A 16584-nucleotide genomic window follows, 5' to 3' on the forward strand; every position below is an offset into this window, starting at 1 on the left:
ATTTCTCAATTCTTTAATGGGGGAAGGGGAACACCTCCCCAAAGGACACTGTGAACTCAAAATGTTCTAAGATTAAAGTGGTATTTATCAGTAAAGGCCCTAATGACATTTTGGGCAAGACATTTCTTGTCCCATCTACTGCAGGACACTTAGCAACCTGACCCTCCTCCACAAAATGCCAGGAGCATCCTCCCACACATTCTCAAACCTTCGCTGGGGGTTAAGCCATTGGACCAAAGGACTTTTTTAAAACTCTCCTAAAAGTAACAGATTCCCAATATGTAAAAAAATGGGTAAAACAGAGGCCAAAGTTAAAACTAAGCCCCTATCTCTACTTGGTAATAAAAGGTCTCCATCAAAAGTGGAAATAGGCCAGGCACGGTGGCTCACGCCTGTAATCCTAGCACTCTGGGAGGCCAAGGCAGGAGGATAGCTTGAGGTCAGGAGTTCAAGACCGGCCTGAGCAAGAGTGAGACCCCATCTCTACTAAAAATGCAAAGAAATTAGCTGGACAACTAAAAATATACAGAAAAAGTTAGCCAGGCATGGTGGCGCATGCCTTGTAGTCCCAGCTACTCGGGAGGCTGAGACAGGGAAGGATCGCTTGAGCCCAGGAGTTTGAGGTTGCTGTGAGCTAGGCTGACGCTATGGCACTCTAGCCCGGGCAACAGAGCAAGATTCTGTCTCAAAAAAAAAAAAAAAAATTTGAAAATATATGGTTTATCTGTTTTTTACAAGGTCAGAATGGCTTTCTTTCCAGGCCACTGGAACGCAGAAGAGAAATTAGAGTGAAGAAAAAGAAAAAGAGGTAAGAGATGGAGCGTCTTGATATAAGCCAGAAGTCAAAAGAAAGTGAAAGCTTACAGAGACCCAGAGGTGGATGGAATGAGCAGAACAGGCAGAGTGTAGGACTCTAGGGAGGGGTGGGGTCAGGGAGAGGGCACAGGTCCTATGTCTAAAGCAGCAGGCTCGGCTCAGCTCCAGCTGTTGTGAGATTTTTCTAAGTGTTATAGTCTGAATGTTTGTGTCCCCCCTAAAATTCCTATGTCGAAATCCTAACCCCAAGGTTAGAAACTTGCAGCCCTTGGGGAGTGATTAGGGCTCTGCCCTCATGAATGGGATTAGTGCCCTTATAAAAGAGATCCCTGCCAGGCGTAGTGGCTCATGCCGGTAATCCCGGCACTATGGAGGCCAAGGGCAGGAGGATCCCTTGAACCCAGGAGTTCAAGACCAACCTGAGCAACATAGAGAGACTCCCACCCACCACCCCCGTCTTTACAAAAAATTTTTTAAAAATTAGCTGGGCATGGTGATGCACCTGTAGTCCTAGCTACTTGAGAGGCTGAGGCAGGAGGATCACCTGGGCCTAGGCATTCGAGGTTGCAGTGACCTATGCTCATGCCATAGCACTCCCTTTAAAGGATTTAAATTCCCCTTGAGGAAACAGATTGTACACGAGAGAGATTGTCCCAACTATGCAAACACTGCATGTTAGAAGGAATTATGGGGTCAAAGGTCAGGAATCTCTTCCCTTTACAGTTAAGGCTATAACTTCTTTGCCAACAAAAATCTCCTGGCCAACTAAAACTGGGAGTTTTAGTTCAAAAAACAAACCCCTAATCAACCTTATGATGTTCTTAGTTCAAACCCCTATTTTACAACATAAATGAGGCTCAAAGATGGGAAAGCAACTAACAGGGTCACACAGCAAGTCTCTCAGATGCCACAGGCCAGAACGACCCTGGTGTCCAGGTGGACCGCGTTCCCTCTGCCATCCATATCGAAGACAACTGGGAATTTGGGAGCACACTCATGCCCTGCATCCCCACACCCCGAGTGCTTCCTGTATTCACGAGCCCCCACTCTGTGTCTAACTTGGGGGAGCCAGCAGTGCCAGACACTGGACATGTTTTGGAAGCCGCTAGCCCAGATGGGGACACAGACTTACAAATACATCTTTGTGGTCACAAGGCCTAAGTGTTATAGACATGGTGTTAACACACAGATTGGGCAGGGAGAGAAGACAGTGCCTTGAACTGCCCAAGTAAATCAATTTCCAGAAAAAGGGGTGCAAGTCAATTCCCAAAGGACAGGTAGAAGCCCACAAAGTGTGTGCACGTGTGCACACGCAGAGAGGCATGAGGAGACTATTTCTGCACAGAAGGGACGGCATTTGCTTTCAGGACTTACTGGTAACTAGTAAGGGAGCGTTGGCCCAGGAAGTTCAATTACTAGCTAAGTAAAAGTTTGAGGATTATCCGTGGCCTTCATGTTTCTTTCTTAGCCTTCACTCCTGACAGCTAGGAGATGGCTCCTGGGTCACACGGGTAGGGTGTCAGTGGCTTTAAGCCAGACAGACAGATCTAAGCTCAAATGCAGCTTCTTACTTGTTCTGAGACCTTGAAGAGGTAACTTAACCTCTCTCAACTTGCATGTTTCATCTGTAAAGTGGACACAATGACAGCCCTTCCTCGCCAGGTTGTCACAGCAGCAGACAACATAAGACAAATAGTGCTTTGAGTATTATCATTATCATCATCAACACTACGTACTGCGATGCCCCTCAAAATTTACTTAGGACCCACCAGTCTCTTCTATAACAAAATTCTCAACTCACTTAGACCTGCACAGTCCAACCCAACACGGTAGCTACAAGCCACTGGTAGCCACTTAAATTTAAATAAAATGAAAAACTCAGTTCCTCAGTCACACTTGCCACTTCCAAGTGTTCAAGAGCCACATGCGGCTGGTGGCTAACATCTCGCTTAGTCTAGAGCCTGGCTTAATTTGTATTATTATTACTGATGCCATTTAGCTCTATCAATCTTCACAAGAACCATGTGAAATTAGTAGTAGCAACGATATCCCTGTTTCAGTATATGAGAAAACCTGGCACAAAAGAGGTTAAAACTTGCCCACAGCCACACAGCAAAAGCAGAGCTGGCGTTTCACTATGTAATTTTGAGATTGAAAATAGATTCATGTTCAGAAACACACACCTCTCACAGGCCTGGGCATTTAACCATTGCAAGTTCTCTTCCCGTGAAAGAAACAATCTTGTTTAATTCAGCCTCAAATCCCCGGGGCCTGCTCCGGGACTCAATAATGCACACTGCAGACGAATGCATCCCCGGGATTCGCTGCTGAAGAGCAAGTGGCACCGGAACCACTGGCACCTGGTTTCTTTCAACGCTGGGAGTTCTGATCTCACAGTCCACGGAGGGGAGAGGTAAATCCCACCAGTAAGTCCACTAAAGCACCTCTCGATCTTTTTTTAAATCAGAAGAGTATGTAGCCTGCATCAAAGAATTTTAAAGCTAAGGCCGGGTGCGGTGGCTCAAGCCTGTAATCCTAGCACTCTGGGAGGCCGAGGAGGGCGGATTGTTTGAGCTCAGGAGTTCGAGACCAGCCTGAGCAAGAGCGAGACCCCATCTCTGCCAAAAATAGAAAGAAATTAATTGGACAGCTAAAAATATATATAGAAAAAATTAGCCGGGCATGGTGGCACATGCCTGTAGTCCCAGCTACTCGGGAGGCTGAGGCAGGAGGATCGCTTGAGCCCAGGAGTCTGAGGTTGCTGTGAGCTAGGCTGACGCCACGGCACTCTAGCCCGGGCAACACGGTGAGACTTCGTCTCAAAAAAAAAAAGAAAAAAGAATTTTAAAGCTATAAGTTTCCTTAGACAAGATCCAAACAGTGAATAGATTTTCCTTATCTAGTTGGTTGGTCCTGGCTGCCAGGGGAGGGTGGGGTCTAAGAAAGAGTCCTGCTGCCCAGGTGTGTGCTAATCACCTAAGTCTACCGCAGGCAGTGCCTCCTACCATAGACCTAAACCCCCCATTTTACAGATGAGAAAACTGAGACCAGAAGGGAGCAACCACCTTCAGGCAGAGCTTAGAATCAGTCCTACTGGCTGGGCCCAGGAGGGGGAAAAATCCTCAGGCCACACAGGAAACATTAATCCAAAGAAAAGCCCCAACCCCTAAAGAACAATGCCCTCATCTCATCTGTGTCACTGTTCTGTCCCCAAAACAGATCTGAAAACCCACTGGAAAGTCCTACACAGCCCCATTTTGAACTGCCCTTTTTGTCCTATGCAAAGGACAGCCAGTGCAAGGCAGCTTGCTAAGTGCAGAGAACACTGGCTCTTAGAAAGACCCGGAGAGCCTCAGTGCTGTCCACTGGCCCCCGCGCGGCACGGACACTGCTGCCAGCGGCTGCTTTACCTGCTCCTTGCTATTGTTGTTCAGTAAGCCGGGTTTCTTTTTCTTTTTAATGGGGCTTGCTGACGCATCCTGTGGCGAGTGGCCGTTGGAAGAATGTGGAGGGCTGGGTAACTTTCTTTTCTGGGCCGTTCTCTCTGTAGAGCCAGGATCTGAAAGAGACACAGAACCACTCGTTTGAAAGCAGTCGGGGTGGCCGAGGGCCCACAGGGAGGCGAGTGTGGGACACGGTGCGTTTTGTCCCCAGACTCCCGATGCCATGTCAGTGTTCCTCCTCCTAGAATCTACTTGCCCTCCTCCTCGAAGTCTGTCTCAGAGGTCAGTCTTTCTGCGTCCTAAGTAACATTTTTGTAAAATCTTAATTTGTTGCCAAAATATAAAAATTGGGAAACTTCACCTAACAATCTAGATTTGGGGCTTCTCTTGAAAAAAGAAAAAAAACACACGGATCAGGCCTACATGCCCTCATGCCACCAGACACAGCTGAATCACAGCCACCCACTTAAATGGAAATGAGCTCTGCATTTTGCCACAGTCATCACTCTTCCTTACTGTGTCCCCGTTGACGGCCAACGCCGTGACCAAGCTGCCCAGATCCGCCACCCAGGCACCAGTATCGTTCTTATCCCAAAGGAATATTTCTTCTCCACAACCATGCCTGATGGTGAAAGCAGGAAACCATGAAAGATAGACCACGCAGGCCACACACGTCAAGGAAATGAAGGCACACATTCTTCTTTGCAAAAGACAGCAGCATTTATCCACGTTTATTAGGCTAACGGAGCACAGCTGTGTAAAAATACACCCCACGCACCAGAAAGTTCTCGCTGCCCCATCACCACAGGAGTCACGTCTGCGCCCCTCTTCCAAAGTGATCGATACCGATCACATTCCCACTGATCCTCACCCGAGAAGTGCCAGCCCCACTCTTGTCAATCCACCCTGTGTTTCCGTCTCCCAGCATCACACGTAAACACATGAACCCTTCCACCACCAGCCATCCGATCTTCACCTGCAAGGGCCTGAATCCACTCCATGCCTGGCGGTGTTCTTGTTGGCTCAGGGCCCATATAATGGCACGGCTCGTTGCAGCTTACGTCCTGAGGAACGAAAAGCCACAGACACAGAAAAGGAGAGCTATGCCAAGAGCACGGGGGTGGAAAGGGAACTGAAATCCAGAAAGATGACTAGCTCCAAAGACCCCCCCCCCCCCGACGTTGTGCCGCTTGGGCAGGTGCCAGCACGCGGGCCGCGTGGTGCCTCACTGTCTCTCTCTCCCCTGTCTGCAGAAGAGTCGCCGATGGCACATTAGCAGGGTCCATCCCGGCACGGCCACATGGGCGTCCTCCTAGTGGTCTGCTTTTCACTGGAAGGCAAAGCACCTTCCAGGAGACTCACAAAGGGAGACGATGAACAGTTTTCCAAAAACCCAACCCACACGATGGAGCTCTCCAGCCTCCGCGGGCAGGCTCCGGGAAAACTGAGTAAAAATGGAGACCTGGTCCTGAGAGGAAATTAAATGCTAACCACAGGCACCTTGAGGATGAACAGACCCCAGAGCCCGGGATCACACCACAGACATCAAACTGGAGGCCCAGAGAGCCCAAAGCGTTGGCCCGCAGGCACACGGCAGCTAGTTAGTGAGGAAGCTCAACCTGGGGTCGGCGTGTTCCCCCAGAGAAAACCTCCTCTCGTTCCCAGATGGGTCTTCACCCGTCACACACGAAAACTCTCCGCTCTCTCCACCTAGCCTTTGACCCAAGAGTCCGCTCCTAGAAACACATTCTACAAACACGGTCACAGGGAGCAAAGCACATTCAAGATGATTTGACTGCGGCACTATGCCATACCCAAGACTGGAAACAACTTTAATGTCTATGAATACAGGACTGTTCTAATAATACATTACAGCCACACAACAGACTATTCCGCAGCCACCAAGAATAATGAATGAGGCACCTCCACAGGTACCGATGTGTGACAATCCCTAAGCTTCTGCATCCAGTCAAAAAGCGAATGTGTGTCTAGCACCATTAACGAACCAACACACACCTCCCATTAAAGATGCAATATACACATCAATGTTTCCATAAACCTAGAATGTTCCTGGATGCACACAAAAGTACGACAGCGCTCCAGCTGGGGACTGGTGGTTGCCTTGGGAGGAGAGCCTGCAGGGAGTGGGGGGAAGGATTATTTTTCACCATATGCCCTTGTGTACTGTATGTATCATGAGCCTGGACGACTTTATCGAAAAGTATTTAGAAGGTTTAATTTCACATAAAAAAGCACCAAGTGCAAACCAAAGCCAGTACTGAGCAAATGAGGGAGGCCTGACTTAGGATAAGAAGTATCACCAGATGGATAAAGTTGGGGCCAGTCACCAAAAGGTTGCGGCCCACAGGACGGAGTTTGGGGTTTGTTCTATATAAACCTGATAAACCCCAATAATGCTGCTCCAGGGCCAGAGTATGGATGTTTCATAAAGGTGTTTTGGGGGCTCAAAGGAAATGTGTCCCATAAGAAATAGCATCCTGCCCAGGCAAAAACTGAAAGCAATCAGGCAGAGGTTTGGGTTTTGTTACGTTTTTAGTTTGTGAGTAGATTTTAAGAGAAGGAAGTATATGAGTAAAGACTTGCTAATGGGAAGGTGCGGGGCATGTTCAGGGAAAAGCAAGTTGTGTGTTCCAATGTTTCTCAACGGAGCACTGCTGGATTCCGGAAGGGACAGCTCTTCCTGACTGCAAGGAAACCTCAGCACTCTGCCACTCATTCCCACTAGTACCCCTCAACACTGTCAGAACAAAAAGTACACCCATGGCCGGGCGTGGTGGCTCACGCGTGTAATCCTAGCACTCTGGGAGGCCGAGGCGGGCGGATCGTTTGAGCTCAGGAGTTTGAGACCAGCCTGAACAAGAGCGAGACCCTGTCTCTACTAAAAATAGAAAGAAATTAGCTGGACAACTGAAAATATATAGAAAAAATTAGCCGGGCATGGTGGCGCATGTCTGGTAGTCCCAGCTACTCGGGAGGCTGAGGCAGGAGGATCGCTTGAGCCCGAGTTTGAGGTTGCTGTGAGCTAGGCTGATGCCACGGCATTCTAGCCCGGGCAACAGAGTGAGACTCTGTCTCAAAAAAAAAAAAAAAAAGTACACCCACAAACTTCCCAAACACTCTCAAGGAAGTGGTACTACCCACCCTCCTGAAGAGCCACCAAGTTGGAAAATGGGGCACAGTGGATGGACACAGCCAACGTTTATTCAGCCCTTGGAGCCAGAAAGGGCCCCAGCTCCTCCTTGGACAGTCTCAGTTATCCAAGTGAATGGCTAAGATTCCCTGGGACAATGGTTCCCAGCGTGTGGCCCCTGTACCACTAGCAGCAGTATCACCCGGGAATTGGCTAGAAATGCAAATTCTCAGGCTCCCACCCCAGATCTACAGAATCAGAAACTCTGGGGTAGGGCCCAGCATTCTGTATTTTAACTAGTCCTCCCAGGAATTGGAAGCACACTAGTTTGACGTATCTGGTATACGTTTGAGGGATGCAGTCTGAGTTCTCATGACTCGAGAACCCCATTCCACACAGGTGAGCCAGTCTCCTCAACTTCCCCACCACTGTCTGAGGGCTTGTTCAGGACTCAACAAACAGAAGCCAAGCAAGGAGGCAAGGCTGGACAATGAGTCTAAACAGGAAATGACCCCAGGCAAGTCTCTTCGCTTCTCAGGGCCACAGCGACTCACCTGTACAATGGGAAGAGAGGGGGGGAAAAAGGGACCAAAACCGTAAGTTCTTGTCTGGAGTCCATGACAGTGCTTCAGGGACCCATGAACCCCATGCCACTATGTTATACATGGATGTAACTTCTTGGAAAGCAGGGCCATAGCCCACTTCACCTTCCCAAAGGTGTCCTCAGCTCTAATGATACGAACGTCAGGCCCAGAGATGCCTGGGGTTTTTTGTTGTTTTGTTTTGAGACAGGGTCTCACTGCGTTGCCCCGGCTAGAGTGCCGTGGCGTGTTCCTAGCTCACAGCAACCTCAAACTCCTGGGCTCAAGCGATCCTCCAGATGCGTGGCTAATTTTTCTATTTTTAGTAGAGACAGGGATCTCACTCTTGCTCAGGCTGGTCTCAAACTCCTGACCTCAAGTGATCCCCTCACGCTTCAGCCTCCCGGAGTATTAGAATTATAGGCGTGAGCCATCACACCTGGCCCAGAGGGTCTTCAAGTCCCTCTTAAACTTCAAAACTCTTTAATTCTATGGGAAAGAGAAAAAAAAATCCCTAAAAATTAACACACTTGTAAGCAATTTGGAGCTGGCAAGGGAGTTTTGCCCACGCCCACCAGGAAACAAAAGGGGAGACCAAGGTCCTGCTCAGCAAGGGGGAGGTCTGGGCCACGGTTGCCTATATTCCAAACCTTCTAGTCTCAGCAAAACATAAAAGCCCCGATTCTGTTTGCTGTTACAAACACACCGATTCCCCCTGGAGTTAATGAGAGTTCAGCAGCTATATCCAAGGGGTAGAAATTTAATAGGTTCCAAACAACAGACACATCAGTCAACAGCAGGGACTTTCAGTGAGGGCTCTTAGGGAGAAACATTGGGAAGTGCCTGCTGGATTCGGGTGTCCTTTGGAGGTAGGGGACTGCAGGATGGCGTTAGGACTTAAGTGCCCCCACTCCAGTCGGGGCTGGGCCTCTGGTGATGACAGCCTGCGGGGTGCAGACATAGTAACCAGGCCGACATCAGCACCTTTTCCAGAGAGCTGAGTCAAACTTTTTTTTCTTCTTTAATGATTTAATTCTGACGAGGATGTATTGCTAAGCACATTTCATCTATAAACTTGGAGCCATGACAAATATCTACCACGGACCGAATCACTGGGAAATAGTTCACCCTTGATCTGAAAGATGTTTCTGCTGCCTGCTCTGAAATAGCAGGACCTTGATTCTACCCAGTTGGCTCCCCAGCACCCCTCTGCCTCCCACCCCCACAACAGTCTGGTTCTGAAAGAGTTAACGTGGGAGAGGGAGGCGAGCTGCCTTGTGGAAGAGGACAGAGCAATGACTCAGGGAAACAGCTTGGCATGGAGCAGAAAGCAGCAGAATTCTTCCTTCCTTGTGACATTTCACTGAAATCTTAATAATATAGGAAGGTCTACTGGGTATTAAGAACCAAGCATGTGACGAGATCTTTCCCAAACCTGTGTCTTGTGAACCACCAGAAATAATCCTGCTCAGCGCTTCCCGGATGTCCTTTGACTTAGAGGACACCTCACTTCAAGATAACCCGGCCTCTCAGCTTTCCTGAGCCACAGGTATTAACGGCTCAGAGATTCTCTTAATACATGCGAGGTACCAGGCACTGCTCAAAACGCCCTCCTGTAGTTCCCTCTAAGTCACACTTGCCCGAGATCACACTGATACCAAGTAGCAGGGCTGGGATTTGAACCCAGGCATACAACACCCAGGCTGACAACCACTGCTCCACGTGGCGTTGCACCAGGAGGCCTTATCCTCAGCTCTGTAGCAAGAGGATTTCTTAATTTAGGGTCTATTCTTTAAGAGTGCAAGGGCTGTCCAGAAAGTATCCAGCCATTGTTAACATAACCAGAACATAGTACATGGCTGAATACTTTCCGGACGGCCCTCGTACACTCTCTTTGCCTTTTTTGTTTCCCTCAACAGCAGATGGAGGTCTAAGGACAAGGAAGGTCCAACAAAGAGTTCCAGGAACTGGGAGAATGTAGAAAATCATGTGTTGTCACTCACTGATGACACTATTCTCTCAAAGGCAGTCCCCAAGCTGGCCTGGTGGCTCACGCCTGTAATCCTAGCACTCTGGGAGGCCAAGACGGGAGGATTGCTTGAGGTCTGGAGTTTGAGACCCGCCTGAGCAAGAGTGAGAAGACCCCATCTCCGTCTCTACTAAAAATAGAAAAATTAGCCCAGCGTCATGGCACTGTCTATAGTTCCAGCTACTGGGGAGACTGAGGCAGAAGGATCACTTAAGCCAGGAGTCTGAGGTTGCAGTAAGCTTTGATGACGCCACTGCACTCCACCCAGGGCCACAGAGCAAGACCCTGTCTCAAGAAGCGGGGGAAGGGGAGACAGTCCCCAGGAAGTACATCCACCTCCCAATCTTCAAAAGGTGGCGCCAGAACCTGACTTATGCTACAAAATAGACTGGGGGCTCCGTGGCTCTTTCCCCACCCCCTTTCCAATATTCGTCTAGGCCTCCCAGCCAGGCCACACCAGGTGCCCCCCCAGCCCACATCCGGTGCCTTAGTCACAGCACAGGCTGTTCTCCAGGGGCTAGGAAATGACACACCATTACAGGGAATTGTCTGTCCCCTCCCTGGAGGGAAAGGGCCGCAGCTGAAAGCCCAGGCACTTTGTCTGTTTTTGTGGGTGTTAAATTTCCTTAATGATGTCAACAGCAAGCCTGCTGGGGCCTGAATGAAAAGAGGGTCTTGGTCAACAGGCCTAGACAGGCATGGCAGGCCACAGGAGTAGGGTGACCAAGGACAAGTTGGTCAGCCTACACAGAAGTCAGGGGTCGCATGCTCTGACGGGCTGGATCGCAAAAGACAGAAGCAGAATGCCACAGTGGTCAGGAATCAGCTCTTTTGCACTTCCTGGCGGTGTGACCCTAAGCAATCTACTTAACCTCTCCGTGCCTCTGTCCTCCTTTAAGATGGAGACAATGGTACCTTGTGGAGTCACTGAAGGATCCAACCAGTTAATTCATGTAAAGTTTTTAGCATAAAACCTGGCAGAAAGTAAGCACTCAATCAATAGCGACTTTTTTTTAATAAACAATCATCCCCGCTCTTCTTTCTTCTCCTCCCCCACCCCCACCCCACTCCAAAAACAGAGCTTGCTTTCTCAAATCCCACAAGTTCAAAGTCATGGAAAACACCAGTATCAAGTGGAGACCAGCATCAGCCCAGTACATGATTTCTGCATTTCAATCAGACTGTAAAAAAAAAGAAAACGCCATGTTCCCTCCCCTAACCGCAAAGGCAGGGTCAGCGGCAGCGGCGGCGTGGCAGCACTCTCTCCATCACCAGTCCTCTCAGCGGCCCACTTCAAACACGACCACACACCGGTGCTCCCTGCCAGCAGCAGAGGCAGAGCTCCGTTAATCATTACAAAGCGTTTCCCAAAGACACAGACCAGAGCAGGTACCCAAACCGGCCTCCCTCCCCAGGAATCTTCGGGCCCTCCCCAACCAGTAATTACATCATAAAGAAACAGAAGCCTGGAATTTCCTCCTGGCAGACAGCAGAAATAATAAATTGGGAGCCCAGGCTGGGGAGTAGTGGGGGGGGGGCAAAATTTTCCTTACAGGAGAGAATGCCTAAGTCACAAGGAACATCTAACTGAAAACAAATCCCAAGCAAATGCTCCACATCTCTGAAAGCCACAGCAACTCTAGGATGAGGCTGCGCCCTGGCTGGTCTGGGCCCGCCAGAGCCGGCCAGCTGAGCTGTCTCCTCCAGAGCGGCTGCCCTGGCCTGAGCTGTGCTTCTAGAGAATCCCTGCGTGGGAATGAGAACTTCTCATCCAGAACCAGGAAAGGAGGGCTGGAACGGAAATGAGGCAGTGGAATGAAAGGGTCGTCTCAACTTGGGGAACGTGTCATTTCGCCAGGAATCCAGGGTACCTCGGAGGCAGAGCAAGTGAGGGGCAGATGGCGCCAGGAGGGGACACTTACCTGCCATTGAGAAAGCGTGGCTGCTCACGGGGCCCAGCCTCTCTTTTTCAAAAGAGAGCAGAGGCTCACCCACGGCAGACATTCCTGCTTCCGGATCCTCAGCGGCCTCTCCCAGGGGGAGGAGGAAGAAGCAGCAAAGAGGACAGGCTAAGAGTCACCACTTACCAGACCAGCCCCAGTCCTGTACGTGTTAGGTCGCCCGGCGGGGCAAGGACGCTGTCACCTCTTTGCAATCAGGCAGTCTGAGGCACAGCGACCTGCCTTCATGTCCCCAGGCTTTCGGCTCTCATTTGTCACCCTCGACAGCAGCTCGGCTGAGCTGAAAGTCTTCAGTGCACTGCACCGAAGAGCCGTTTATTTCACTGGATTGTGAATAAATATGAGGAACTACAGGTGTTCTGCGGGCTGAAGTGACAGTATCAGAAGGGAACCTGAGGGGAGGGGGTGGCTGCAGTTTGCATTTTGAAGGTGTCTTTAATTTTTTTTAATAACTGTTTCAAATTCTCCTTAGTTGTGATTCGCCTCTCCTAGGAAAGAGAAAACCCATCTTTTGTACTCGAGGTATAATCCTTTCCCACTAGACACAGCCTCCTCCACCCAGCTCTCAATAATGCAGAAGTGGTGATTAAAGGGCACATTCATATGTAACAGGCGAACTACCAGAAACTCGCCCGCCTGGCAGGACAGAAATTGCTTCAATCTAGGGAAAAGAGGCTGATTTACAAATGAATTCCGTGTTTAGCCCTCAACAACCAGAGGCAATTGCAACCCAGGCCCTTTCTCCCCCTCAACAGGGATGGGGCCCTCCGGAAAAAGGACAACATCGCAACAGGAATTTCCTGGTACAAGAATGCCGAGCTCTTTCAGAGTTTACCTGGCAGGGCCCGACTCCCTCGGGGAAAGCACTGCCCCCAACCACCCCCTCAGCAGGCCCAGAAGGCTCCCTCCAACATGTGTACATATCTGAGGCCACCAAGAGAATGTGGAGTAACCGGTTGCCTTTGGCCTTTGCCTTGCCGCTGGCAGAGGAGCAGGTTCTGGTGGCTGAGACCCGTCTGCATTATTTATCCGGGCTGCAAGGAAGCACCACGGCGGGCCACACCCCCAACCCCAGCCTGGCTCGGGTTCTGAAAAGCTCAGGTGCTGGTGCCTTTCAAACTGCAGCGGAGAATTGCAGCATCAGAGGGCCAATTCGGAAACAAAAAGACGATTCAGCGCCAGCCGCAGCTGAAGCACAGAAGTGGGTCGAGAAGAAAAGGGAAATAAAGCAGCTTCAGAAAGCAGAGAGATGAAGGAAGAGGTGCCGCCGCTAACCCAGCACCGCTCCTCGCATGCCCTGGGCGGGGTCCAGCCTCTCTAGAAGTCTCCTGATGAAGATAAGAAAATTCTCTGCTGAAACACCAAGGAAGGACAGGTCTTCTAACAGTCGCCTTGTCACATTCCTTTGGGGAAGCGAAGATCTCAGACCCAGCATGTCACCCAAATGACCCCGGTCAAAAAGATGCTTAACATCCCTCGGGTATCAGTGGGGTGAGTCTAAGAATGTGTGCCATTGCCTGCAGGCTGGGGAGTGCGCGGAAGGAGGGACTAGGGTAGCCACTGCAGCATGGGGTGTAGGAGCCAAAGACAGGAAGCAACACCAAAGGGGGGTTAGATGCAAAATACCATGATGCAGCCATAAATAACGACTAAAGAAGGAATCAAGCAGGTGCTACTTTTAAGGGGATCAGGTGCTTAGAGTAAAGCACTGGTGCTCAGCCAGGTCCCCCCCAGGGGACATTGCTGGTTGTCACAACTGGGCAAGGAGAGGAGCTGCTACTGGCATCTGGTGGTTAGAGAGCAGGGATGCTGCTAAACACCCCACAGGACAGCTCCACGGCAAAGAACGATGGGGCCAAAACACCAGTAGCGCCGAGGCTGAGAAACCTGGCATAGAGAACCTTCCAGAGAGCTACCAGGCAGGTCTGGCCTCATGTAAATATACCACCCACAGAGGCGTGTGTACTCATTAAGAAGGAAAATGATTCTTAATGTTTCACCTGTTGTCCCTGACTCCAGATTTCAAACAGAAAACATCAATGGGGCAAGTCAGTCAACAAACAGGTACTGAGCAACTACTAGACACCTGGGCTAGCATAGCAGGGAAGCTCACGGGAAGCCTCTGCCCTCACGGGAGGACTGCCAGAAATAAATAGCAGCAGCAACAGCTACCTTTTGCTCAGCACTTATCATCTGGGAGGCACTGTTCTAGCTACAAATATCAATTTATTTACAACTCACCAGAATTCTGCAGGGAGGCAGGTTCTCAGCATCCCCAGTTTATTGAGAAGGTAACTAAAGCCCAGAGAAAAACAGGCCCAAGGTAATGTGGCTAGTAAGGATAGAGTGATTAAGAAACTGATTACAGATGGACAAAAAGCTGAGCAGGAGAAATACCACGAGGGTGTAGCCAGGGAAATAGTCCCCTATTTCCTTTCCAAACTGTGCTCATGCCATTCACAGCTATTGTTTACTGAGAAGCTACTTTAGGAATCCTCCCAAGAATCCCTTGAGTTTGGGATGGTGTTTCTGTACCCACTTCATGGGTGAGGCTCAGAAAGGCAAAGTCACATGCTCAAAGGCAGCAGATGGATGCAGCATGCCCCACCTCCATCACAGCTGGCTTCCACCCAAAGCCCTTAACTGCCCCGGGCAGCTGCCTCTCCTCGGGTTGTGAGTGCCCCCTGGTAATTCTCCATCAGCAGGGGCCTGCTCTGCATTGGCCAATGTCAACACAGCACTGCCGTTCAGTGCGCGAGCTCCGGAGCCAGGCCACTGCGGCCTGAATTCGAGCACTGCCACCTGCCAGCTGTGTGACCTTGGGCAAGTTACCTAGCCTCTCTGTGACGCAGTCATTCAGCTGTACCCATCAGAATCTTCCAAAAAGGCATGTTAGGATTAAATGAGACAATGCATGTAAAGTGAAAGGCATCTGGCACATCAGAGAATCATGAGCCATGACCCATTACTCTCCTGTGAAGGAAGGAGCCAGGGCAGAAAAATCTCAAACCAGTTTCCCCAAATCTTTTTGCAACTTCACCATGGTAGTCACCAGACTGGCTCTTCCCAGCCTTTTTCTGAAAAAGGTTCACTGATGAGAAACACAAACTTTCACAGTAAATCCTTTCAGGCTGTATCATGGGTTCAACCCAGCCAGGCTCAAAATCCCTCCAGGACTAAGGAGTTTCTCACAGATCAAAGAACTCTCCAGGGGCCCCACAATCCCAGCCCCACCCTTCCAGATTGACCTTCTCCCAGGACTCCTCCCCATGCACCCTCAGCCCAACTCGAATAAGGCTTAACAAGTTTGGGAGAGCTGGTCGGAGAATTCCAGGCTCACAGGGCCTGGTGGCACACCTATCCCTATCTGAGCCTCAGAGTCGTGGTTATCTGCAAAAACCTTGCAGGGTGAGGATGAAAGTGCCTATGCAGTGTCGGGCACATAACAGGTGCTCTGCAAAAGGGGTGTTCCTTCCCCACCCACCCTCGTGTCTGCCTGTTCATGTTCATCCAACCTTCACAGTTGTGACTATGCACTGCCTGGCCTTCTTAAAACCCAAACAAGATAGGGCACTCCCTTGCGTAAACCCTCCAAGGGGTTTACTGTAGACACCCAATATCTTATCAAGACCTACAGTGTCCCAGTGACCTGGTCCTGCTCACTGTTCTTCTCCTTCATCCACTTAACTCCAACCTTATGGCCTTTCTTGTTTCCTTTTTTTTTTTGAGAGACAGGGTCTTGCTATGTTGCCCAGGCTTATCTCGAACTCCTAGACTCAAGCAACGCACCCACCTCAGCCTCCTGAGGAGCTCAGATTTTAAAAGCACATGCCAGTGCACCCCACAATGGCCTCCTCCTGCTGCTCAGACAAGCCAGACTCATTTGCATTTGACTGGCCCCTCCATCTAGAATGTTCTATGCCTGATCTTCTCAATAATTGCCAACTTCAGCTTTTGACTCAAAAGTCACCTCCCCAGAGAGGCCTTCAATGGCCTCCTTTCTGTTCCTCAGACAAGCAAAGCTCATTTGCACTTGGCTGGCCCCTCTATCTAGAATGTTCTATGCCCAATATTCTCAACAGTTGCCAACTTCAGCTTCTGACTCAAATGTCACCTCCCCAAAGAGACCTTCCCTGAGCACCCCAACCTCCAGCCTCCTTATTATAATCATCCTTAAGTAATTTTTATTTTTTCCTTCGTTTCAGTCATCTCTCGCTGACAATTATCTTCCTTTGCTGGTTCACTTGTTTACTGTGTGTCCTCCACAACCAGAATGTGGGCTTGATCTCAGCTTGTCTGTCCTTTGCTGCAGCCCAGTGCCCAGCACATGGCCCGGCTGGGAAGTGCCCCGAAGCGCACATCTGACCGACCGGACGGGGTTAACAAAGCTCCGAGGTGTGCCAGCCGTCCTGACTCACAGGAAACTCCAGTTTTTCTTCCCCAGTCTAAGAATTTCTTCCAGCAAACCAAAAAGGCAACAGGGTTGTGAAGTCAACAGGAAAGATTACAAAAAACAGAGGCTGGCCATTCCAGGGCCCAAAAGATACCCTAAAACAGGAATTCTCCTTTGAGCAGGTACGCAGCCATTCTAGTTTCTCGCCTA

At 49.9% G+C, this 16584-nt stretch overlaps 1 protein-coding gene across 6 annotated transcripts in view; it reads right to left on the reverse strand.

The window, feature by feature from the left end:
- The window catches only part of ZMYND8 (zinc finger, MYND-type containing 8), a 116990-nt gene that overhangs the window by 77289 nt on the left and 23117 nt on the right, over positions 1-16584 (reverse strand). For all 6 annotated transcript variants that reach the window (XM_012663707.1, XM_012663711.1, XM_012663712.1 and 3 more), the window contains exon 4: positions 4227-4375. In XM_012663707.1, coding sequence (XP_012519161.1) covers positions 4227-4375 — 149 coding nt within the window. The remainder of the gene's footprint in view (positions 1-4226; positions 4376-16584) is intronic.

This window comes from Propithecus coquereli, unplaced genomic scaffold (genome assembly GCF_000956105.1).
Source record: "Propithecus coquereli isolate 6110/MARCELLA unplaced genomic scaffold, Pcoq_1.0 Scaffold825, whole genome shotgun sequence".
Lineage (NCBI taxonomy): Eukaryota > Metazoa > Chordata > Mammalia > Primates > Indriidae > Propithecus > Propithecus coquereli.